Source organism: Mustelus asterias, chromosome 22, assembly GCF_964213995.1.
Source record: "Mustelus asterias chromosome 22, sMusAst1.hap1.1, whole genome shotgun sequence".
In the NCBI taxonomy this organism is placed as follows: Eukaryota; Metazoa; Chordata; class Chondrichthyes; order Carcharhiniformes; family Triakidae; genus Mustelus; species Mustelus asterias.
In genome coordinates, this window is record NC_135822.1 from 55,793,199 (window position 1) to 55,818,987 (window position 25,789).

A 25,789-nucleotide genomic window follows, 5' to 3' on the forward strand; every position below is an offset into this window, starting at 1 on the left:
TAACCTGCACATCTTTGGACACTAAGGGGCAATTTAGCATGGCCAATCCACCTAACCTACACATCTTTGGACACTAAGGGGCAATTTAGCATGGCCAATCCACCTAACCTGCACATCTTTGGACACTAAGGGGCAATTTAGCATGGCCAATCCACCTAACCTGCACATCTTTGGACACTAAGGGGCAATTTAGCATGGCCAATCCACCTAACCTGCAAGTCTTTGGAATGTGGAGGAAACCCTGGGCAGGGAATTCCACAGATTCACAACAACCCTTTGTGTGAAGAAGTTCCTCCTCAGCTCAGTCCTAAATCTGCTTCCCCTTAGTGACCCAAGCCGGGAACCGGACACAGGTCCCTGGCGTTGTGAGGCAGCAGCGCTAACCACTGTGCCACCGCACTGCCCATGGCTTGCCGTCGCCATTGACATGTTGCCTTGAACAGGTCGTGTTGCTCCTGCCGCCAGCTGGTGATAGATGTGGGGAAGGGACTCCCTCTCTGTGCCACGCCATCTAACAGTGTCTCTCCGCACAGCTCGACACGGAGTACAGGAAGAAATGGGACGAGCTCGTGATCAAACTGGAGGTGATTGAGCGGGACGATCTGTCCGGATCAGAGATAGTCCACTGGGTCACCCACTTCCCGGTAAGGCCGCGCTGTCTGCCTTCGCCCACCTGCGCGAGTGTTTATGCGTGGATCTCGGTTCCTTCCGACACTCAACAAGCCCATGCCCGCTGCCCAGCCCTCCGCGGGATTGAGCATCCCAGTATCAGTGGGCATTCACGACAGCAGTTGGCAGAGTAGCCTCAAGTTGGCCTTAGTCCAGATGACCTGATGGCACCTACTCCAACCGAGAGTCTGGCTAAACCCATCTGGAATATCGAATGGGTCAGCTTTTAAACCAACACCTCCTGGTTGGTCGCCCCCTCTGTTCATATGTACTTATCTTCTTTTAAGTTTCCTTTCACAAGATGTCGGACCTGCTGGCAAAGCCAGCAATTAACGCCCACTCCAATTGCCCCTTGAGAAGGAGGTGGGTGAGCGACACCTTGAACCAGCTGCAGTCCCCATGGTGTAGGTACACCCACAGTGCTGTTAGGGAGGGAGTTCCAGGATTGTTATTGGACATCAGTCAGTCCGTGTGGTGTAGGTACTCCCACAGTGCTGTTAGGGACGGAGTTCCAGGATTGTTATTGGACATCAGTCAGTCCGTGTGGTGTAGGTACTCCCACAGTGCTGTTAGGGAGGGAGTTCCAGGATTGTTATTGGACATCAGTCAGTCCGTGTGGTGTAGGTACACCCACAGTGCTGTTAGGGAGGGAGTTCCAGGATTGTTATTGGACATCAGTCAGTCCGTGTGGTGTAGGTACACCCACAGTGCTGTTAGGGAGGGAGTTCCAGGATTGTTATTGGACATCAGTCAGTGCATGTGCTGTAGGTACACCCACAGTGCTGTTAGGGAGGGAGTTCCAGGATTGTTATTGGACATCAGTCAGTGCATGTGCTGTAGGTACACCCACAGTGCTGTTAGGGAGGGAGTTCCAGGATTGTTATTGGACATCAGTCAGCCCGTGTGGTGTAGGTACACCCACAGTGCTGTTAGGGAGGGAGTTCCAGGATTGTTATTGGACATCAGTCAGCCCGTGTGGTGTAGGTACACCCACAGTGCTGTTAGAGAGGGAGTTCCAGGATTGTTATTGGACATCAGTCAGTCCCTGTGGTGTAGGTACACCCACAGTGCTGTTAGGGAGAGAGTTCCAGGATTGTTATTGGACATCAGTCAGTCCGTGCGGTGTAGGTACACCCACAGTGCTGTTAGGGAGGGAATTCCAGGATTTTGACCCAGCGACAGTGAAGGAACGGCCGATATATTTCCAAGTCAGGATGGTGAGTGGCTCGGAGGGGAACTTGCAGGAGGTGCTGTTCCCCATGTATCTGCTGCCCTTGTCCTTCTAGATGGTAGAGGTGGTGGATTTGGAAGGTGCTGTCTAAGGATGAGTTGCTGCAGTGCATCTTGTAGATGGTACACACTGCTGCTACTGAGCGTCGGTGGTGGAGGGAGTGAATGTTTGTGGATGGGGTGCCAATCAAGCGGGGCTGCTCTGTCCTGGATGGTGTCGAGCTTCTTGAGTGTTGTTGGAGCTGCACCATCCAGGCAAGTGGGGAGTATTCCCTCACACTCCTGACTTGTGCCTTGTAGATGGTGGACAGGCTTTGGGGGAGTCAGGAGGTGAGTTACTCTCCGCAGGATTCCCAGCCTCTGACCTGCTCTGGTAGCCACTGTATTTATATGGCTGGGTCCAGCTCAGTTTCTGGTCAATGGGAACTCCCAGGATGTTGATTGGTGCTGTTTCACATGAAGTTGGAGGATTTTACCAGGATGAGTACAGTGTCTAACACAGTGTCCGTCACATTTTCACATTCGGGTTGCCTGAAAAGCCTCGCTTTAAAACGTCAACTCACATTGAACAGAACGGGAAGGTTCGTTACTCAGCTATTTCTGAATTCCGGGGGTAGGTGCAATGGAAAGAAAGGTATTAAAAATGACCCAAAGTGGCAGTGATGGGGTGAGTGTGTTAATTCTCCTGTGTTTATCTCTGCTTCCAGTATCCCTTTTACTCACGGGACTACCTGTATATCCGACGCTACCACGTGGACCAAAATAACAACCTGATGGTGCTGGTGTCGAGGTGAGACTTTGCGGATTTTCACTACTCCTTTGTTCTGCACCCCTTTTCAATCTGTTTAAGAGTTGCTGCAGTGTATCTTTTAAAGTTCAAAGTTTATTTATTAGTGTCACAAGTGGGCTTACATGAACACTGCAATGAGGTAACTGTGAAAACCACCGAGTCTCCACACTCCGGTGCATGGCGGCACAGTGGTTAGCACTGCTTCCTCACGGCGCCAGGGACCCGAGTTCGATTCCCGGCTTGGGTCACTGTCTGTGTGGAGTTTACACGTTCTCCCCGTGTCTGCGTGGGTTTCCTCTGGGCGCTCCGGTTTCCTCCCACAGTCCAACGATGTGCGGGTTAGATGCATTGGCCATGCTAAATTGCCCCTTCGTGTGAGCGTGACCAGCTAGGATAAATGCATGGGGTTACGGGGCCTGCGTAGGATTGTTGTCGGTGCAGGCTCGATGGGCCGAATGGACCCATTCTGCGCTATAGGATTCGATGATTGCTTGCTGATTTAGTTGTTAAAATATGTCCAGTCTGACAACAGCAAAGTCTGCAGGAAGTATGTTGGAAGGTGAAGTGGTTTCCTCATGCACTGTACAGGTGTGTTTATCGAAGGGGAGGTGATTGAGAGTGAGAGAGAACACTGCTCGATCTGAGAGTGAGAGTGAACACTGCTCGATCTGAGAGTGAACACTGCTCGATCTGAGAGTGAACACTGCTCGATCTGAGAGTGAACACTGCTCGATCTGAGAGTGAACACTGCTCGATCTGAGAGTGAACACTGCTCGATCTGAGAGTGAACACTGCTCGATCTGAGAGTGAACACTGCTCGATCTGAGAGTGAACACTGCTCGATCTGAGAGTGAACACTGCTCGATCTGAGAGTGAACACTGCTCGATCTGAGAGTGAACACTGCTCGATCTGAGAGTGAACACTGCTCGATCTGAGAGTGAACACTGCTCGATCTGAGAGTGAACACTGCTCGATCTGAGAGTGAACACTGCTCGATCTGAGAGTGAACACTGCTCGATCTGAGAGTGAACACTGCTCGATCTGAGAGTGAACACTGCTCGATCTGAGAGTGAACACTGCTCGATCTGAGAGTGAACACTGCTCGATCTGAGAGTGAACACTGCTCGATCTGAGAGTGAACACTGCTCGATCTGAGAGTGAACACTGCTCGATCTGAGAGTGAACACTGCTCGATCTGAGAGTGAACACTGCTCGATCTGAGAGTGAACACCGCTCGATCTGAGAGTGAGAGTGAACACCGCTCGATCTGAGTGAGAGTGAACACCGCTCGATCTGAGAGTGAGAGTGAACACCGCTCGATCTGAGAGTGAGAGTGAACACCGCTCGATCTGAGAGTGAACGCTGCTCGATCTGAGAGTGAGAGTGAACACTGCTCGATCTGAGAGTGAGAGTGAACACTGCTCGATCTGAGAGTGAGAGTGAACACTGCTCGATCTGAGAGTGAGAGTGAACACTGCTCGATCTGAGAGTGAACACTGCTCGACCTGAGAGTGAACACTGCTCGATCTGAGAGTGAGAGTGAACACTGCTCGATCTGAGAGTGAGAGTGAACACTGCTCGATCTGAGTGAGAGTGAACGCTGCTCGATCTGAGAGTGAGAGTGAACACTGCTCGATCTGAGAGTGAGAGTGAACACTGCTCGATCTGAGAGTGAACGCTGCTCGATCTGAGAGTGAGAGTGAACGCTGCTCGATCTGAGAGTGAACACTGCTCGACCTGAGAGTGAACACTGCTCGATCTGAGAGTGAGAGTGAACACTGCTCGATCTGAGAGTGAGAGTGAACACTGCTCGATCTGAGTGAGAGTGAACACTGCTCGATCTGAGAGTGAGAGTGAACACTGCTCGATCTGAGAGTGAGAGTGAACACTGCTCGATCTGAGAGTGAACGCTGCTCGATCTGAGAGTGAGAGTGAACGCTGCTCGATCAGAGAGTGAGAGTGAACGCTGCTCGATCAGAGAGTGAGAGTGAACGCTGCTCGATCTGAGAGTGAGAGTGAACGCTGCTCGATCTGAGAGTGAGAGTGAACGCTGCTCGATCTGAGAGTGAACGCTGCTCGATCTGAGAGTGAACGCTGCTCGATCTGAGAGTGAACGCTGCTCGATCTGAGAGTGAACGCTGCTCGATCTGAGAGTGAACGCTGCTCGATCTGAGAGTGAACGCTGCTCGATCTGAGAGTGAACGCTGCTCGATCTGAGAGTGAACGCTGCTCGATCTGAGAGTGAACGCTGCTCGATCTGAGAGTGAACGCTGCTCGATCTGAGAGTGAACGCTGCTCGATCTGAGAGTGAACGCTGCTCGATCTGAGAGTGAACGCTGCTCGATCTGAGAGTGAACGCTGCTCGATCTGAGAGTGAACGCCGCTCGATCTGAGAGTGAACGCCGCTCGATCTGAGAGTGAACACCGCTCGATCTGAGAGTGAACACCGCTCGATCTGAGAGTGAGAGTGAACACTGCTCGATCTGAGAGTGAACACTGCTCGATCTGAGAGTGAACACTGCTCGATCTGAGAGTGAACGCTGCTCGATCTGAGAGTGAACGCTGCTCGATCTGAGAGTGAGAGTGAACGCTGCTCGATCTGAGAGTGAACGCTGCTCGATCTGAGAGTGAACGCCGCTCGATCTGAGAGTGAACGCCGCTCGATCTGAGAGTGAACGCCGCTCGATCTGAGAGTGAACGCCGCTCGATCTGAGAGTGAACGCCGCTCGATCCGAGTGCTCGATCTGAGAGTGAACGCCGCTCGATCTGAGAGTGAACGCCGCTCGATCTGAGAGTGAACGCCGCTCGATCTGAGAGTGAACGCCGCTCGATCTGAGAGTGAACACTGCTCGATCTGAGAGTGAGAGTGAACACTGCTCGATCTGAGTGCTCGATCTGAGAGTGAACGCCGCTCGATCTGAGAGTGAACGCCGCTCGATCTGAGAGTGAACGCCGCTCGATCTGAGAGTGAACACTGCTCGATCTGAGAGTGAGAGTGAACACTGCTCGATCTGAGTGCTCGATCTGAGAGTGAACACCGCTCGATCTGAGAGTGAACACCGCTCGATCTGAGAGTGAACACTGCTCGATCTGAGAGTGAACACCGCTCGATCCGAGAGTGAACACTGCTCGATCTGAGAGTGAGTGAACACCGCTCGATCTGAGAGTGAACACCGCTCGATCTGAGAGTGAACACCGCTCGATCCGAGAGTGAACACTGCTCGATCTGAGAGTGAACACCGCTCGATCCGAGAGTGAACACCGCTCGATCTGAGAGTGAACACCGCTCGATCTGAGAGTGAGAGTGAACACCGCTCGATCTGAGAGTGAACACTGCTCGATCTGAGAGTGAACACTGCTCGATCTGAGAGTGAACGCCGCTCGATCTGAGAGTGAACACTGCTCGATCTGAGAGTGAACACTGCTCGATCTGAGAGTGAACACTGCTCGATCTGAGAGTGAACACCGCTCGATCTGAGAGTGAGAGTGAACACCGCTCGATCTGAGAGTGAACACTGCTCGATCTGAGAGTGAACACCGCTCGATCTGAGAGTGAGAGTGAACACCGCTCGATCTGAGAGTGAACGCCGCTCGATCTGAGAGTGAACACCGCTCGATCTGAGAGTGAACACTGCTCGATCTGAGAGTGAACACTGCTCGATCTGAGAGTGAACGCTGCTCGATCTGAGAGTGAACGCCGCTCGATCTGAGAGTGAACGCTGCTCGATCTGAGAGTGAACACTGCTCGATCTGAGAGTGAACACTGCTCGATCTGAGAGTGAACACTGCTCGATCTGAGAGTGAACACTGCTCGATCTGAGAGTGAACACTGCTCGATCTGAGAGTGAACACTGCTCGATCTGAGAGTGAACACTGCTCGATCTGAGAGTGAACACTGCTCGATCTGAGAGTGAACACTGCTCGATCTGAGAGTGAACACTGCTCGATCTGAGAGTGAACACTGCTCGATCTGAGAGTGAACACTGCTCGATCTGAGAGTGAACACTGCTCGATCTGAGAGTGAACACTGCTCGATCTGAGAGTGAACACTGCTCGATCTGAGAGTGAACACTGCTCGATCTGAGAGTGAACACTGCTCGATCTGAGAGTGAACACTGCTCGATCTGAGAGTGAACACTGCTCGATCTGAGAGTGAACACTGCTCGATCTGAGAGTGAACACTGCTCGATCTGAGAGTGAACACTGCTCGATCTGAGAGTGAACACTGCTCGATCTGAGAGTGAACACTGCTCGATCTGAGAGTGAACACTGCTCGATCTGAGAGTGAACACTGCTCGATCTGAGAGTGAACACTGCTCGATCTGAGAGTGAACACTGCTCGATCTGAGAGTGAACACTGCTCGATCTGAGAGTGAACACTGCTCGATCTGAGAGTGAACACTGCTCGATCTGAGAGTGAACACTGCTCGATCTGAGAGTGAACACTGCTCGATCTGAGAGTGAACACTGCTCGATCTGAGAGTGAACACTGCTCGATCTGAGAGTGAACACTGCTCGATCTGAGAGTGAACACTGCTCGATCTGAGAGTGAACACTGCTCGATCTGAGAGTGAACACTGCTCGATCTGAGAGTGAACACTGCTCGATCTGAGAGTGAACACTGCTCGATCTGAGAGTGAACACTGCTCGATCTGAGAGTGAACACTGCTCGATCTGAGAGTGAGAGTGAACGCTGCTCGATCTGAGAGTGAACGCTGCTCGATCTGAGAGTGAACGCTGCTCGATCTGAGAGTGAACGCTGCTCGATCTGAGAGTGAACGCTGCTCGATCTGAGAGTGAACGCTGCTCGATCTGAGAGTGAACGCTGCTCGATCTGAGAGTGAACGCTGCTCGATCTGAGAGTGAACGCTGCTCGATCTGAGAGTGAACGCTGCTCGATCTGAGAGTGAACGCTGCTCGATCTGAGAGTGAACGCTGCTCGATCTGAGAGTGAACGCTGCTCGATCTGAGAGTGAACGCTGCTCGATCTGAGAGTGAACGCTGCTCGATCTGAGAGTGAACGCTGCTCGATCTGAGAGTGAACGCTGCTCGATCTGAGAGTGAACGCTGCTCGATCTGAGAGTGAACGCTGCTCGATCTGAGAGTGAACACTGCTCGATCTGAGAGTGAACACTGCTCGATCTGAGAGTGAACACTGCTCGATCTGAGAGTGAACACTGCTCGATCTGAGAGTGAACACTGCTCGATCTGAGAGTGAACACTGCTCGATCTGAGAGTGAACACTGCTCGATCTGAGAGTGAACACTGCTCGATCTGAGAGTGAACACTGCTCGATCTGAGAGTGAACACTGCTCGATCTGAGAGTGAACACTGCTCGATCTGAGAGTGAACACTGCTCGATCTGAGAGTGAACACTGCTCGATCTGAGAGTGAACACTGCTCGATCTGAGAGTGAACACTGCTCGATCTGAGAGTGAACACTGCTCGATCTGAGAGTGAACACTGCTCGATCTGAGAGTGAACACTGCTCGATCTGAGAGTGAACACTGCTCGATCTGAGAGTGAACACTGCTCGATCTGAGAGTGAACACTGCTCGATCTGAGAGTGAGAGTGAACACTGCTCGATCTGAGAGTGAACGCTGCTCGATCTGAGAGTGAGAGTGAACACTGCTCGATCTGAGAGTGAACACTGCTCGATCTGAGAGTGAACACTGCTCGATCTGAGAGTGAACACCGCTCGATCTGAGAGTGAACACCGCTCGATCTGAGAGTGAGAGTGAACACTGCTCGATCTGAGAGTGAACGCTGCTCGATCTGAGAGTGAGAGTGAACACTGCTCGATCTGAGAGTGAACACCGCTCGATCTGAGAGTGAACACCGCTCGATCTGAGAGTGAACACCGCTCGATCTGAGAGTGAACACCGCTCGATCTGAGAGTGAACACCGCTCGATCTGAGAGTGAACACCGCTCGATCTGAGAGTGAACACCGCTCGATCTGAGATTGAACACCGCTCGATCTGAGAGTGAACACCGCTCGATCTGAGAGTGAACACCGCTCGATCTGAGAGTGAACACCGCTCGATCTGAGAGTGAACACTGCTCGATCTGAGAGTGAACACTGCTCGATCTGAGAGTGAGAGTGAACACTGCTCGATCTGAGAGTGAACACCGCTCGATCTGAGAGTGAACACCGCTCGATCTGAGAGTGAACACTGCTCGATCTGAGAGTGAACACTGCTCGATCTGAGAGTGAACACCGCTCGATCTGAGAGTGAACACTGCTCGATCTGAGAGTGAGAGTGAACACTGCTCGATCTGAGAGTGAACACTGCTCGATCTGAGAGTGAACACTGCTCGATCTGAGAGTGAACACTGCTCGATCTGAGAGTGAACACTGCTCGATCTGAGAGTGAACACTGCTCGATCTGAGAGTGAACGCTGCTCGATCTGAGAGTGAACGCCGCTCGATCTGAGAGTGAACGCCGCTCGATCTGAGAGTGAACGCCGCTCGATCTGAGAGTGAACGCCGCTCGATCTGAGAGTGAACGCCGCTCGATCCGAGTGCTCGATCTGAGAGTGAACACTGCTCGATCTGAGAGTGAACGCCGCTCGATCTGAGAGTGAACACTGCTCGATCTGAGAGTGAGAGTGAACACTGCTCGATCTGAGTGCTCGATCTGAGAGTGAACACCGCTCGATCTGAGAGTGAACGCCGCTCGATCTGAGAGTGAACGCCGCTCGATCTGAGAGTGAACACTGCTCGATCTGAGAGTGAGAGTGAACACTGCTCGATCTGAGTGCTCGATCTGAGAGTGAACACCGCTCGATCTGAGAGTGAACACCGCTCGATCTGAGAGTGAACACTGCTCGATCTGAGAGTGAACACCGCTCGATCCGAGAGTGAACACTGCTCGATCTGAGAGTGAGAGTGAACACCGCTCGATCTGAGAGTGAACACCGCTCGATCCGAGAGTGAACACTGCTCGATCTGAGAGTGAACACCGCTCGATCTGAGAGTGAACACCGCTCGATCTGAGAGTGAGAGTGAACACCGCTCGATCTGAGAGTGAACACTGCTCGATCTGAGAGTGAACACTGCTCGATCTGAGAGTGAACGCCGCTCGATCTGAGAGTGAACGCCGCTCGATCTGAGAGTGAACACTGCTCGATCTGAGAGTGAACACTGCTCGATCTGAGAGTGAACACTGCTCGATCTGAGAGTGAACACTGCTCGATCTGAGAGTGAACACTGCTCGATCTGAGAGTGAACACCGCTCGATCTGAGAGTGAACACTGCTCGATCTGAGAGTGAACACCGCTCGATCTGAGAGTGAGAGTGAACACCGCTCGATCTGAGAGTGAACACTGCTCGATCTGAGAGTGAACACCGCTCGATCTGAGAGTGAGAGTGAACACCGCTTGATCTGAGAGTGAACACTGCTCGATCTGAGAGTGAACACTGCTCGATCTGAGAGTGAACGCCGCTCGATCTGAGAGTGAACACTGCTCGATCTGAGAGTGAACACCGCTCGATCTGAGAGTGAGAGTGAACACCGCTCGATCTGAGAGTGAACACTGCTCGATCTGAGAGTGAACACTACTCGATCTGAGAGTGAACACTGCTCGATCTGAGAGTGAACACTGCTCGATCTGAGAGTGAACACTGCTCGATCTGAGAGTGAACACTGCTCGATCTGAGAGTGAACACTGCTCGATCTGAGAGTGAACACTGCTCGATCTGAGAGTGAACACTGCTCGATCTGAGAGTGAACACTGCTCGATCTGAGAGTGAACGCTGCTCGATCTGAGAGTGAACGCTGCTCGATCTGAGAGTGAACGCCGCTCGATCTGAGAGTGAACGCCGCTCGATCTGAGAGTGAACGCCGCTCGATCTGAGAGTGAACACTGCTCGATCTGAGAGTGAACACTGCTCGATCTGAGAGTGAACACCGCTCGATCTGAGAGTGAACACCGCTCGATCTGAGAGTGAACACCGCTCGATCTGAGAGTGAACACCGCTCGATCTGAGAGTGAACACCGCTCGATCTGAGAGTGAACACCGCTCGATCTGAGAGTGAACACCGCTCGATCTGAGAGTGAACACCGCTCGATCTGAGAGTGAACACCGCTCGATCCGAGAGTGAACACCGCTCGATCCGAGAGTGAACACCGCTCGATCCGAGAGTGAACACCGCTCGATCCGAGAGTGAACACCGCTCGATCTGAGAGTGAACACCGCTCGATCTGAGAGTGAACACCGCTCGATCTGAGAGTGAACACCGCTCGATCTGAGAGTGAACACCGCTCGATCTGAGAGTGAACACCGCTCGATCTGAGAGTGAACACCGCTCGATCTGAGAGTGAACACCGCTCGATCTGAGAGTGAACACCGCTCGATCTGAGAGTGAACACCGCTCGATCTGAGAGTGAACACCGCTCGATCTGAGAGTGAACACCGCTCGATCTGAGAGTGAACACCGCTCGATCTGAGAGTGAACACCGCTCGATCTGAGAGTGAACACCGCTCGATCTGAGAGTGAACACCGCTCGATCTGAGAGTGAACACCGCTCGATCTGAGAGTGAACACCGCTCGATCTGAGAGTGAACACCGCTCGATCTGAGAGTGAACACCGCTCGATCTGAGAGTGAACACTGCTCGATCTGAGAGTGAGAGTGAACACTGCTCGATCCGAGAGTGAACACTGCTCGATCTGAGAGTGAACACCGCTTGATCTGAGAGTGAACACCGCTCGATCTGAGAGTGAACACCGCTCGATCTGAGAGTGAACACCGCTCGATCTGAGAGTGAACACCGCTCGATCTGAGAGTGAACACCGCTCGATCTGAGAGTGAACACCGCTCGATCTGAGAGTGAACACCGCTCGATCTGAGAGTGAACACCGCTCGATCTGAGAGTGAACACCGCTCGATCCGAGAGTGAACACCGCTCGATCCGAGAGTGAACACCGCTCGATCCGAGAGTGAACACCGCTCGATCCGAGAGTGAACGCCGCTCGATCCGAGAGTGAACGCCGCTCGATCCGAGAGTGAACGCCGCTCGATCCGAGAGTGAACGCCGCTCGATCCGAGAGTGAACGCCGCTCGATCCGAGAGTGAACGCCGCTCGATCCGAGAGTGAACGCCGCTCGATCCGAGAGTGAACGCCGCTCGATCCGAGAGTGAACGCCGCTCGATCCGAGAGTGAACGCCGCTCGATCCGAGAGTGAACGCCGCTCGATCTGAGAGTGAGAGTGAACACCGCTCGATCCGAGAGTGAACACCGCTCGATCCGAGAGTGAACACCGCTCGATCCGAGAGTGAACACCGCTCGATCCGAGAGTGAACACCGCTCGATCCGAGAGTGAACACCGCTCGATCCGAGAGTGAACACCGCTCGATCCGAGAGTGAACACCGCTCGATCCGAGAGTGAACACCGCTCGATCCGAGAGTGAACACCGCTCGATCCGAGAGTGAACACCGCTCGATCCGAGAGTGAACACCGCTCGATCCGAGAGTGAACACCGCTCGATCCGAGAGTGAACACCGCTCGATCCGAGAGTGAACACCGCTCGATCCGAGAGTGAACACCGCTCGATCCGAGAGTGAACACCGCTCGATCCGAGAGTGAACACCGCTCGATCCGAGAGTGAACACCGCTCGATCCGAGAGTGAACACCGCTCGATCCGAGAGTGAGAGTGAACACCGCTCGATCCGAGAGTGAGAGTGAACACCGCTCGATCCGAGAGTGTGAGGGTTGTGACCTGTGTGGGATTGTGGGTCTTTGTCGGGCTGTTCTCAGCATGGTGCGGGGGCTACTCTGCCGCTCAGAGAAAGTCGTGGCAGCTTCTGTAACTTTCCCAATATCCCGTTCTCTCGATTCAGGGCTGTCGACCATCCGGAGGTTCCCGAAAGTTCCAGCTGTGTGCGAGTCTCCTCTTATCAGTCCCAGATGGTGATCAAACCACACCGATCCTTTGATGAGGTATGATTTTGCGGGCGCGCGGATGTGTGTGTGTGTGTTTGTATATTCACATGCACCTGGAAATGTCTGGGTGCCTCTTTCTGTGTATCGATGTGTGTATGCGCCTCTGCGCTTGGAGGTGTGTGTGCCTCTATGTCAGGTTGTGTCTGGCGGTGTCTGCCCCCCTCCCCCCCATGTCCGTGTCGGGCTGTGTCGGGCTGTGTGTGTGTGTCTCTGTGTCGGGCTGTGTGTGTGTCTCTGTGTCGGGCTGTGTGTGTGTCTCTGTGTCGGGCTGTGTGTGTGTCTCTGTGTCGGGCTGTGTGTGTGTCGCTGTGTCGGGTTGTGTGTGTGTCGCTGTGTCGGGCTGTGTGTGTGTCGCTGTGTCGGGCTGTGTGTGTGTGTCGCTGTGTCGGGCTGTGTGTGTGTCGCTGTGTCGGGCTGTGTGTCTGTGTGTGTGTGTGTGTGTGTCGCTCTGTCGGGCTGTGTGTGTGTGTCGCTGTGTTGGGCTGTGTGTGTGTGTGTCGCTGTGTGCGTGTGTGTGTGTGTGTGTGCCGCTGTGTTGGGCTGTGTGTGTGTGTGTGTGTGTGTGCCGCTGTGTTGGGCTGTGTGTGTGTGTGTGTCGCTGTGTTGGGCTGTGTGTGTGTGTGCCGCTGTGTTGGGCTGTGTGTGTGTGTGTGTGTGTGTGTGCCGCTGTGTTGGGCTGTGTGTGTGTGTGCCGCTGTGTTGGGCTGTGTGTGTGTGTGTGCCGCTGTGTTGGGCTGTGTGTGTGTGTGCCGCTGTGTGTGTGTGTGTGTCGCTGTGTTGGGCTGTGTGTGTGTGTGCCGCTGTGTTGGGCTGTGTGTGTGTGTGTGTGTGTGTGTGTGTGTGCCGCTGTGTTGGGCTGTGTGTGTGTGCCGCTGTGTTGGGCTGTGTGTGTGTGTGTCGGGCTGTGTGTGTGTGTGTCGCTGTGTCGGGCTGTGTGTGTGTGTGTCGCTGTGTCGGGCTGTGTGTGTGTGTCGCTGTGTCGGGCTGTGTGTGTGTGTGTGTCGCTCTGTCGGGCTGTGTGTGTGTGTGTCGCTGTGTTGGGCTGTGTGTGTGTCGGGCTGTGTGCGTGTGTCGCTGTGTCGGGCTGTGTGCGTGTGTGTGTGTCGGGCTGTGTGCGTGTGTCGCTGTGTCGGGCTGTGTGCGTGTGTCGCTGTGTGTCGGGCTGTGTGCGTGCGTGTGTGTCGGGCTGTGTGCGTGTGTGTGTGTCGCTGTGTCGGGCTGTGTGTGTGTGTGTCGGGCTGTGTGCGTGTGTGTGTGTCGCTGTGTCGGGCTGTGTGTGTGTGTGTGCCTCTGTGTCGGGCTGTGTGTGTGTGTCTCTGTGTCGGGCTGTGTGTGTGTGTCTCTGTGTCGGGCTGTGTGTGTGTGTCTCTGTGTCGGGCTGTGTGTGTGTGTCTCTGTGTCGGGCTGTGTGTGTGTGTCTCTGTGTCGGGCTGTGTGTGTGTGTCTCTGTGTCGGGCTGTGTGTGTGTGTCTCTGTGTCGGGCTGTGTGTGTGTGTCTCTGTGTCGGGCTGTGTGTGTGTGCCTCTGTCGGGCTGTGTGTGTGTGTGTGTGTGTCTCTGTGTCGGGCTGTGTGTGTGTGTCTCTGTCGGGCTGTGTGTGTCTCTGTGTCGGGCTGTGTGCGTGTGTGTGTGTGTGTGTGTCGCTGTGTCGGGCTGTGTGTGTGTGTCTCTGTGTCGGGCTGTGTGTGTGTGTCTGGCTCTGTGTCTCTGTGTGTGAAGGTACAGTAGCTCAGTATTTTCGCTGTGATGGTGGATACTGTGTGGCCTTCTCCAGCCTGACAGTGACTGTGTGGAGTTTGTTATTTAGACCTGTGTGATTGGAGACTGTGTGCGTGCGCTTGCCTCTCCTGATGTATCCTCTGGGTGATGGCCTCTTCTTCCCCAGGAAACCTCCGTGCCTTGCTCTCTGCTCTCCAGCTGATAGGAGACCCGCTGCACGGGTTTGGCACGGAATTCAACAACCGCCTGCCCACCGGGCAACGAGTGGTGAACAAGCACTCACTGACTACACCGAGGCAGTCTGCCCAACCTTTCAGCCGATCATAGAGGCTGAAGGTTATAGAGTCATAGAGGTTTCCAGCATGGAAACAGGCCCTTCGGCCCAACTTGTCCGTGCCGCCCAGTTTTTAACCACTAAGCTAATCCCAATTGCCCGCATTTGGCCCATATCCCTCTCTACCCATCTTACCCATTAACTGTCTAAACGCTTTTTAAAAGACGAAATTGTACCCGCCTCTACTACTACCTCTGGCAGCTCGTTCCAGACACTCACCACCCTCTGTGTGGAAAAATTGCCCCTCTGGACACTTTTGTATCTCTCACCTTAAACCTATGCCCTCTAGTTTTAGACTCCCCTACCTTTGGGAAAAGATATTGACTATCTAGCTGATCTGTGCCCCTCATTATTTTATAGACCTCTATAAGATCACCCCTCAGCCTCCTACACTCCGGGGAAAAAAGTCCCAGTCTATCCAGCCTCTCCTTATAACTCAATCCATCAAGTCCCGGTAGCATCCTAGTAAATCTTTTCTGCACTCTTCCTAGTTTAATAATATCCTTTCCATAATAGGGTGACCAGAACTGCACACAGTATTCCAAGTGTGGCCTTACCAATGTCTTGTACAACTTCAACAAGACGTCCCAACTCCTGTATTCAATGTTCTGACCAATGAAACCAAGCATGCCGAATGCCTTCTTCACCACTCTGTCCACCTGAGACTCCGCTTTCAAGCAGCTATGAACCTGTACCACTAGATCTCTTTGTTCTTTAACTCTCCCCAACGCCCGACCATTAACTGAGTAAGTCCTGCCCTGGTTCAATCTACCAAAATGCATCACCTCGCATTTATCCAAATTAAACTCCATCTGCCATTCGTCAGCCCACTGGCCCAATTGATCAAGATCCCGTTGCAATCGGAGATAACCTTCCTCACTGTCCACTATGCCACCAATCCTGGTGTTGGCTGTAAAGCTGAAATTGCTTTTCAAAGCGGTGTCTGTGCGTTCAGCCATTTTTGTAGGCTTTGTGTTTGGCGGCGTTATGACCGGGCCTTCGATTCTTTTTGACTTTCAGAACGGCTTTGACTACCTGCTTACGTACAGCGATGACCCACAGACTGTTTTCCCTCGTTACTGTGTCAGTTGGATGGTGTCCAGTGGTAAGCTGACTTGTTGGTCTGGGCACAGGAAGCCAAGTCCCTGAGCAACCCCACACGGGGGCGCTGGGGTGGGAGGGAAGGTGGGGGCCTGGGGAGGGACGGTGGGGGGAGCGCTGGGAAGGGTGAGGGTGGGTTGGGGTGGGAGGGAAGGTGCTGAGGACAGTCCAAGGCTACTGACCTTGCCTAGGTCAGGGCTAGGATCCCCAAGAGGAAGCAGAAGTGTACCAAAGGTTCAAGGAGAGGCGATGGTCTAGTGGTATTATCGCTCGACTATTAATCCAGAAACTCGGGGTTCGAATCCCGCCACGGCAGATGGTGGAATTTGAATTCAATATTTTAAAAATCTGGAATTAAGAATCTACTGATGACCATGAAACCATTGTTGGAAAAACCCATCTGGTTCCCTTTAGGGAAGGAAATCTGCCGTCCTTACCCGGTCTGGCCTACATGTGACTCCAGAGCCACAGCAATGTGGTTGACTCTCAACTGCCCTTGGGCAACTAGGGCAATAAATGCTGGCCCAGCCAGTGACACCCATTGGGTGGCACGGTGGCACAGTGGTTCGCACTGCTGCCTCACAGCGCCAGGGGCCCGGGTTCATTTCTGGCTGACCGTCTGTGCGGAGTCTGCACATTCTTCCCGTGTCTGCATGGGTTTCCTCTGGGTGCTCCAAAGGATGTATGGGTTAGGGGGTTTGGCAGTGCTAAATTGCCCCTTAGTGTCAGGGTGATTAGCAGGGTAAATACGTGGGGTTTCGGGGATAGGACCTGGGTGGGATTGTTGTCGGTGCGGGCTCGAAGGACCGGGTGCAGCAGGCGGTAAAGAAGGCCCCTGCTGTGCTGGCTTTCATAGCGAGAGGATTTGGGTACAGAAGCAGAGATTAGTTGCTGCAGTTATACAGGTGAGGCCACACCTGGAGTATTGTGTGCAGTTTTGGTGTCCTTATCTGAGGAAGGATGTCCTTGCTATAAAGGGAGTGCAGCGAAGGTTTACCAGGCTGATTCCTGGGATGGCAGGTCTGTCATATGAGGAGAGACTGAGTGGGTTAGGATTACATTCACTGGAGTTTAGAAGAGTGAGAGGGGATCTCGGGGAAACCTGTAAGAATTCTGACAGGGTAGATGCAGGAAGGATGTTTCTGAGGGCGGAGGGGAGTCCAGAACCAGGGGTCACAGAAATGGAGTAAATCGTCTAGGATTGAGATGAGGAGGAATTTCTTCACCCAGAGAGTGGTGAATGTGTGGAATTCACGAGCACATTTCAGACCAAAACATTATGTGTTTCCAAGAAGGAATTAGATAATCGAAGGGTATGGGGCTAAGGCAGAAAAGGATTATTGAGTTGGATGATCAGCCATGATCACAATGAATGGTGGAGCAGTCTCTCCGGGCTGAATGGCCTCCTCCTGCTTCTAGTTTCTATGACCAAGGGAACAGAGCACCTTTGAAATTTTTTTAATTCGTTCCCGGGACATGGGTGTCACTGGCTGGGCCCAGCATTTATTGCCCATCCCTAGTTGCCCGAGGGCAGTTGAGAGTCAACCACATTGCTGTGGCTCTGGAGTCACATGTAGGCCAGACCGGGTAAGGACGGCAGATTCCCTTCCCTGAAGGGAACCAGATGGGTTTTTCCGACAATGGTTTCATGGTCATCAGTAGATTCTTAATTCCAGATTTTTTTTAAATTGAATTCAAATTCCACCGTATGGAGTGGCGGGATTCGAACCCGGGTCCCCAGAATTAATAGTCTAGTGATAATATCACTAGGCCATCGCCTCCCCTCTTATGGTTCCGGTCATTCCCAAATCGTGCCCTTTTTTTTAGGGCGGCACGGTGGCACAGTGGTTAGCACTGCTACCCCACAGCATCAGGGACCCGGGTTCGATTCCCAGCTCGGGTCACTGTCTGTGCGGAGTCTGCACGTTCTCCCTGTGCCTGCGTGGGTTTCCTCCGGGTGCTCCGGTTTCCTCCCACAGTCCAAAGATGTGCAGGTTAGGGGGATTGGCCATGCTAAATTGCCCCTTAGTGTCCAAAGATGTGCAGGTTAGGGGGATTGGCCATGCTAAATTGTCCCTCGTGCCAGGGGGATTAGTGGGGTAAATATGTTGGGTTACGGAGATAGGGCCTGTGTGGGATTGTATTTGGTACAGACACGATGGGTCGAATGGCCTCCTTCTGCGCTGAAGGGATTCCAATGTCCACCAGACAGGGGAGGCTAAATTCCTCATCGAATGACAGTGCGGCACTCCCTCAGTGCTTCGCCGGTTCGGTTGGGCTTGAATACCCGGGGTTGGATTTGAACATGCGGCTGGGAGGCGAGGGAGCGCTCCCTTGCCGAGCCACTCTCTGATCGCCTTGCCGCTTCCCTCCCTTCCCAGGCATGCCCGACTTCCTGGAAAAGCTGCACACGGCGGCCGTGCGAGCGAGAAACATGGAGATCAAGATTAAAGACTACATCAGCCCCCGCAGCTCGGAGAGCCTTGACACCAAGCAGGTGCAGAACCAGGAGCGCAAGGACAGCGGCTGCAGTTCACAGCAGATGGAATACGCGTAAGATTTCTGCCCCCCCCCTCCCCTCTCCCCACCAGTGGCTGCTGAAGAGGTGGCGGTGAGCTGCTGTGTCCGCAGCGGCGGGGGGGCTCTGGCTGCGTGTTAGACTGCCGAACAACAGCGGGGAGCCACTTTCCACTCGAGCAGCCTCTCAGGAAGACACGTGCATTGGAACGGCCGCCGTGGATGAATGCACGGGTCGAGGGCTTCACGTTTTACCAGGAGACGGTGGGAAGAGTTTGCAACATAAATTGGAAGTATTAAAACAAAAAACGCACGCACACGCACACGCACGCTTAACCCAGCGCTGCATTTGAAATTAAACATTCGAGTGTCGAGACGAGGTTTGGTCAAATCTACAGGTGTCGGTTGCCTCAGCATCTTGAATTTGCTTGAGGGTTCGGAGCCAGAATCTGTTCTGGGGGGTGCTGGTGGGGAGCGAGGGGGGAGGCACGTCCTTGCCAAGTGTCCTTTGTTCCCGGTTGATTCCTCAACCCTGTGACTTTCCGCGTTCCGCTGTCATTTCCACTGCTTTTGTTACAGTGCTTTCAGCCCCAACGCACCTGTCCCCCCACGCAGGAGGTTGCTGGAGGATTTTCCAATAAAAGCTTCTTATTTTGTAATGGGCTTTTTTTTTTAACCCTCAGTCGACACAGTGACGCCCTGGGATGCATCTAGGAAAGCACGCTCGCTCTGTTGCGCTCCCTCTCTTCCTCCCCCTTCCTCCCCCCTTTCCCCCCCTTCTCCCCCCCACCTTCCACCCCCACCTTCCACCCCCACCTTCCACCCCCACCTTCCCCCCCCCCCCACCTTCCCCCCCCCACCTTCCCCCCCCCCACCTTCCCCCCCCCACCTTCCCCCCCCCACCTTCCCCCCCCACCTTCCCCCCCCACCTTCCCCCCCCCCCACCTTCCCCCCCCCCACCTTCCCCCCCCCCACCTTCCCCCCCCCCACCTTCCCCCCCCACCTTCCCCCCCCCACCTTCCCCCCCCACCTTCCCCCCCCACCTTCCCCCCCCACCTTCCCCCCCCCACCTTCCCCCCCCCACCTTCCCCCCCCCACCTTCCCCCCCCCCACCTTCCCCCCCCCCACCTTCCCCCCCCCCCACCTTCCCCCCCCCACCTTCCCCCCCCCACCTTCCTTCCCCCACCTTCGCCCCCCCCCCCCTTTCGCCCCCTTCCCGCACTCTCCTACTGTCTCCCTCTCTCCGTTGCTGTGGGGGGGAGAATGGGGAAAAGAATGTTTGCTGTTGGCAGCGAGCCAGGCGAGGATGAAATAATCCCCTCCCCTCCCCCCAACTTAGTCCAGCTGTGAGGTGCACTTTCCCCCAGTCCCCCATTAGTTGTGGCTGTGAGAAGTTGGCCAGTTGTGTGGGGTTTAGCTGCAATGCTGACCCTGTGCCAGGAGATGGCAGTCTGGCATTGGGTGACGCAGGACGTTAAGAATGGAGGGATCTTCATTCCTGCTGGGAACCTGCGGAGGGGGGGAGGGAAATTCCCAACTCCCCAGCCGGCCCCTCTGGAAGCCTGGTCACTGTTGGAATGTCGGGAATCGATCCTTCCCACTGCGCGTGTTGGGAAGGAGGCACAGAAGGGTCGACATTGAAACCCTGCGCCTAACCGTTTGACCCTGTCCCCAGCCAGTTACTGCTGCAGTCATTGGCTCGATGGACCTTTCCACACTCTGAATTCACTTGGCGTGCGGTTCCAACAAAGCTCTGGTTCCCCCCTCCCTCCCTCCCCCCTAGGAAGCTGTCTGTGGTAAGTGTCTATGGCTATTTGACCACAGAAGGCATCACAGTCAGGCCGATGCCCGACCGCCGGGGCGACCCCTCCTGTCCGCCGATGCGGGAACCTGGCGCGCGATCGTCACTGGCGTGTCTGGCAGGCGGTTGCGCTTCTCTTCCCGAGGGAACGGCGATGCTCGGGGAGGGCAGCCGCCGGCAACCTGGGCGAGAGGCTTATTCCCCTGCGGTCCTTCCCTCTGACTGTATTGGCTGTCTGTCCTTGTTTGGACATTAGCGCTCAAAGGATCATAGAATCCCTACGGTGCGGAAGGAGGCCGTTCGGCCCACTGGGTCTTCAGCGACCACAATCCCACCCAATCCCCCTAACCCCATACATTTACCCCAGCTCGTCCCCCTGACACTAAATGGGCAATTTATCATGGCCAATTTACCTAAACCCACACATCTTTGGACTGTGGGAGGAAACCACCCCCAGTGTCACTTGTGCTTGTACCAAAGCCAGATTAAAACCAGTTACCTGTAAGAAACATCACGCTGGCCTGAACCCGGCTGAAGCGAATCTGCCTCTGTTTGGTGTCTCGGTGAAAACTAAAGCATTCTGACCTGATTTTCCTTCAGGTTGTGCCCATCATTTGACCTTTCCATAGTTCTGTTCCTGCTAACCTCACCGCCCCCCTCTTTCCCCCAGCGATCAACCCCCTCCAATCCCCTGCGCACTCTCTGCTCAACTCAATCAGCATCCGGCCCTGAGAAAGAGTGACGGGGCTGCTGAAGTTTTGCGTCTTGCACTCGTCAGGGCGAACGGAATTTTCAATCGCTCGCAACAGTTTACAAGACGGGCGGCAAGGGCAGGTCGACTCTTGATTGGCCGAGGGCCGTTGCCGTGGAGAAAGCGACAGGGGGGAACTGACGCCACGCCAAATTGCTGGGTAATTCAAAAAGGGGCGCAAGGCTGGGACATATTCCTTTGTTTGCAGAGGACGGGGCCCAGCTTATGAAGATATATCACTTTGAACATTTTCTATTCATTGACGGCACATGGGCGTCGCTGGCTGGGCCCAGCATTTATTGCCCATCCCTAATTGCCCTTGGAGGGCAGTTGAGAGTCAACCACATTGCTGTGGCTCTGGAGTCACATGTAGGCCAGACCGGGTAAGGACTGCAGATTTCCTTCCCTCAAGGACATTAGTGAACCAGATGGGTTTTTCCAACAATTGACAATGAATACCATGAAACCAGTAGATCCTTAATTTCAGATTTTTAAAAAAAATTGGGATTCAAATTCCAACCATCTGCCGTGGCGGGATTCGAACCCGGGTCCCCATAATAATGAGGTGGGTTTCTGGGTTAATAGTCTAGCGGTAATACCACTAGTCCATCACCTCCCCCTATGAATGAGCCATGTTACCAGCCTGAGTGATTATCTTAGATTGGTCGTTAGTGTAGGAATTAGCACATTCAGTGTTATAGAGCCATGGAGGTTTACAGCACGGAAACAGGCCCTTCGGCCCAACTTGTCCATGCTGCCCTTTTTTAAAAAAAAACCCTAAACTAATCCCAATTGCCCGCATTTGGCCCATATCCCACTATACCCATCGTACCCATGTAACTATCTAAATGCTTTTTAAAAGATAAAATTGTACCCGCCTCTCCTACTACCTCTGGCAGCTTGTACCAAACACTCACCACCCTCTGTGTGAAAAAATTGCCCCTCTGGACACTTTTGTATCTCTCCCCTCTCACCTTAAGCCTATGCCTTCTAGTTTTAGACTCCCCTATCTTTGGGAAAAGATATTGACTATCTACCTTGTCTGTGCCCCTCGTTATTTTATAGACCTTTATAAGGTCACCCCTCAGCCTCCTACGCTCCAGAGAGAAAAGTCCCAGTCTATTCAGCCTCTCCTTATAACTCAATACATCAAGTCCCAGTAGCATCCTAGTAAATCTTTTCTGTATCTTTCTAGTTTAATAATATCCTTTCTATAATAGGGTGATCAGAATTGCACACAGTATTCCAAGTGTGGCCTTACCAATGTCTTGTACAACTTCGTGTTGTTCAGCAAGTGCTGCCCCTCTTTGGAACACTTCTCTCCTGTGGTATAACTTGTCGTGGTAGTTTGAAATTTGGCATTCTTGCGTTCGTCCTGATGAGTGCAAGACAGGAAACTTCGACAACACATCTCTCTTTCCAGCAAGGTCCAGGCTCTGTGCGATCAAGTGCCTCTTAGTTATGCCGCTCTGGCTGTCTGGGCCATCGGGAAATTCTCTCTGTGTGTTACAGACCTGAACTAACCTCAAAAGTTTAAAGTTTATTTATTAGTGTCACAAGTAAGGCTTACATTAACACCGCAATGAAGTTACTGTGAAAGTCCCCTAGTCGCCACACTCCAGCGCCTGTTTGGGTTACACTGAGGGAGAATTTAGCACCTAACCAGCACGTCTTTCAGGCTTGTGGGAGGAAACCCAGGCAGATATGGGGGGGCGGGGGGAGGTGCCAACTCTGCACAGACAATGACCCGGGAATCGAACCTGGGTGCCATGAGGCAGCCGTGCCAACCACTGTGCCACCGTGCCAAGGCGAGTTGGATAGATTTTCAATAGACGGGGGAGGGGAGGGGGGCAAGGGTTATGGGAAGGAGGCAGACAGGAAGGTGGAGAAAGTTGAGGCCACAGCCAGATTGTATTAAGGCAGAGCGGGTTCAAGGAGCTCGGTGGCATCCTGAATTCCATGTTCCTGTTTCCTTTGAGAGAGCGGACTGAGGGTATCTTGGGCTGATTAACCAGCACAAGTTTACCCTTGAGTACAGTCTCAGTCCTCTGCTGTGAAGTCCAGAAGCACTGAAGTGATACGGTACATTCCTGTGCAAAGGCGGGCCTGCAGAAGGCCTCAGCAATGCCCAGGGGCCTCTGGTGCTTTCTGCCTTGTCTGGTATCGCTGTCAGGAGGGTCGGGGAACCCATTGACAGACTCTGGGGAGGACAGTCGCAGCCTCTGCCTCCCCAGAATATCCTGCGCTGCCTGCAACTCTGCCCCTCAGATGGGAGATCGTTGTGTCAAAGGTTGAAGTGACTTGCGTTTTCCGTGGGTTTGTGGTGTTGCATTTTGTAATATGACTTACGTTTAACCTGTGTGTCTCTCTCTTTCAAAAAGAGTGCATTTCCTCCACAAAATGGTGATCTTTCTCTGTAATGCCTTTACTCATGTTTCTTTTTCATTAATTTTTTTAATTAAATCTCATTCTCCACCTCCCCCGCTTCGCTCCCCTCTGTGTTTGAGCTCTGATTTCTGTCCAGTCGTGTTCTTATCAGTTCCAACTTGTTCACCTGGTTCCTTTCCTTATCAGAGTCCCTTCCTGCCCCTGTGCACCAGTTTCCCACTTCAACCTGCTCGCAAAACGGCGGCAGAATGGGTTATTCGGGCAACTTGTTGGCATGTTTTCTGACACCTGTGGCTCAGGTAAGTATGAGCAGCACGGTGGCACAGTGGTGAGCACTGCTGCGTCGCAGCGCCAGGGACCCGGGTTCGATTCCCGGCTAGGGTCACTGTCTGTGTGGAGTCTGCACGTTCTCTCCCCGCGTCTGCATGTTTCCTCCCACAGTCCAAAGATGTAGAATCATAGAATCCTACAGTGCAGAAAGAGGCCATTCGGCCCATCTAGTCTGCACTGACCACAATCGCACCCAGACCCTATCCCCATAACCCCCGTGCATTTATCATAGCGAGTCCCCGTCACACTGGAGGGCAATTTAGCATGGCCAATCCACCTAACCCGCACATCTTTGGACACTAAGGGGCAATTTAGCATGGCCAATCCATCTAACCTACACATCTTTGGACACTAAGGGGCAATTTAGCATGGCCAATCCACCTAACCTGCACATCTTTGGACTGTGGGAGGAAACCGGAGCACCCGGAGGAAACCCACGCAGACACGGGAGACACTGCAGACTCCGCACAGACAGTGACCCAAGCCGGGAATTGAACCCGGGTCCCTGGCGCTGTGGGGCAGCAGTGCTAACCACTGTGCTGCCGTGCCACCCAAGTTGCACAGAGCAAGGTTTCCCAAGTGGCAGTGTGATGATGCTTCCCACAGGTGTTGGATTCATACCTTTGTACCCCAGTGGTCGCAATGGAATATCCTGGCCTGGTGTTGATTGTTCATTTGGGCTCTGAGGAAGGGTCATCCAGACTCAAACCGTTGGCTCAATTCTCTCTCCACAGATGCTGTCAGACCTGCTGGGATTCTCCAGCATCTTCTGCTTTTGTTTCCGATTGCAGCATCCGCTGCATTAGATCAGATTGTTCACTTCTGGAGTGGACCTCTAGTCCAAAGATGTGCAGGTTAGGTGAATTGGCCATGCTGAATTGCCCCTTAGTGTCCAAAGATGTGTGGGTTAGGTGGATTGGCCATGCTGAATTGCCCCTTAGTGTCCAAAGATGTGTGGGTTAGGTGGATTGGCCATGCTAAATTGCCCCTTAGTGTCAGGGGATTTGCTGGGTAAATAGAACATAGAACATTACAGCGCAGTACAGGCCCTTCGGCCCTCGATGTTGCGCCGACCAGTGAAACCAATCTAAAGCCCATCTAACCTACACTATTCCAATATCATCCATATGTTTATCCAATAACCATTTGAATGCTCTTAATGTTGATGAGTCCACTACTGCTGCAGGCAGGGCATTCCACGCCCTTACTACTCTCTGAGTAAAGAACCTACCTCTAACATCTGTCCTATATCTCTCACCCCTCAATTTAAAGCTATGTCCCCTTGTGCTAGCCATCACCATCCGAGGAAAAAGGCTCTCACTATCCACCCTATCTAATCTGATCATCTTGTATGCCTCTATTAAGTCACCTCTCAACCTTCTTCTCTCTAACGAAAACAACCTCAAGCCCCTCAGCCTTTCCTCATACGATTTTCCCACCATACCAGGCAACATCCTGGTACATCTCCTCTGTACCCTTTCCAACACTTCCACATCCTTCCTATATTGCGGCGACCAGAACTGTACGCAATACTCCAAGTGCGCCCGCACCAGAGTTTTGTACAGTTGCAACATGACCTCATGGCTCCGAAACTCAATCCCTCTACCAATAAAAGCTAACACACTGTACGCCTTCTTAACAACCCTATATGGGGCGTCATGGGATTGAGGTTGGTGCAGACTCGATGGGCCGAATGGCTCCTTCTGCAGTGTAGAGATTTTATGATAGAGAAGCTTAGGTGAAGGGGAGACTTATCCATAGAATAGAATCCATCCATGACACTAGGATAAATTTAGCACGGCCAATCCACCTAACCCGCACATCTTTGGACTGTGGGAGGAAACCCACGCAGACACGGGAGAATGTGCAAACTCCACACAGACAGTGACCCGGGGCTGGGATTGAACCCGGGTCCCTGGTGCTGTGAAGCAGCAGTGCCAACCACTGTGCCACCACGCTGCCCAATCCACCTAATCTACACATCTTTGGACACTAAGGGGCAATTTACCAACTTGTTCTGTTGATTGCATCCAACTCTGGAGTTCCAACTCACAAACCTTACACATTTGCTGAACCTTTTATGTTTTGCTTATCATCTGTGAAGAAGGCAATCTCAGAGCCCCTATAAGTAGGGTTATGTTTTATTTCCCTGTTTGCTGTGGGCTTAGTGGCTAACACCACCCCCCCCCCCCCCCCTGCCCCCAAATG

General features: G+C 53.1%; 1 protein-coding gene across 3 annotated transcripts in view; it reads left to right on the forward strand.

Annotated features, from left to right (window-relative positions):
* The window catches only part of stard7 (StAR related lipid transfer domain containing 7), a 31,300-nt gene extending 12,250 nt beyond the window's left edge, over nucleotides 1-19,050 (forward strand). For all 3 annotated transcript variants that reach the window (XM_078239265.1, XM_078239268.1, XM_078239267.1), the window contains exons 5-9: nucleotides 534-644; nucleotides 2,607-2,689; nucleotides 12,539-12,638; nucleotides 15,714-15,798; nucleotides 18,176-19,050. In XM_078239265.1, the coding sequence (XP_078095391.1) occupies nucleotides 534-644; nucleotides 2,607-2,689; nucleotides 12,539-12,638; nucleotides 15,714-15,798; nucleotides 18,176-18,351 (555 nt within the window). In that variant the 3' untranslated portion in view covers nucleotides 18,352-19,050. The remainder of the gene's footprint in view (nucleotides 1-533; nucleotides 645-2,606; nucleotides 2,690-12,538; nucleotides 12,639-15,713; nucleotides 15,799-18,175) is intronic.
* The last annotated feature ends 6,739 nt before the right edge of the window (nucleotides 19,051-25,789 follow it).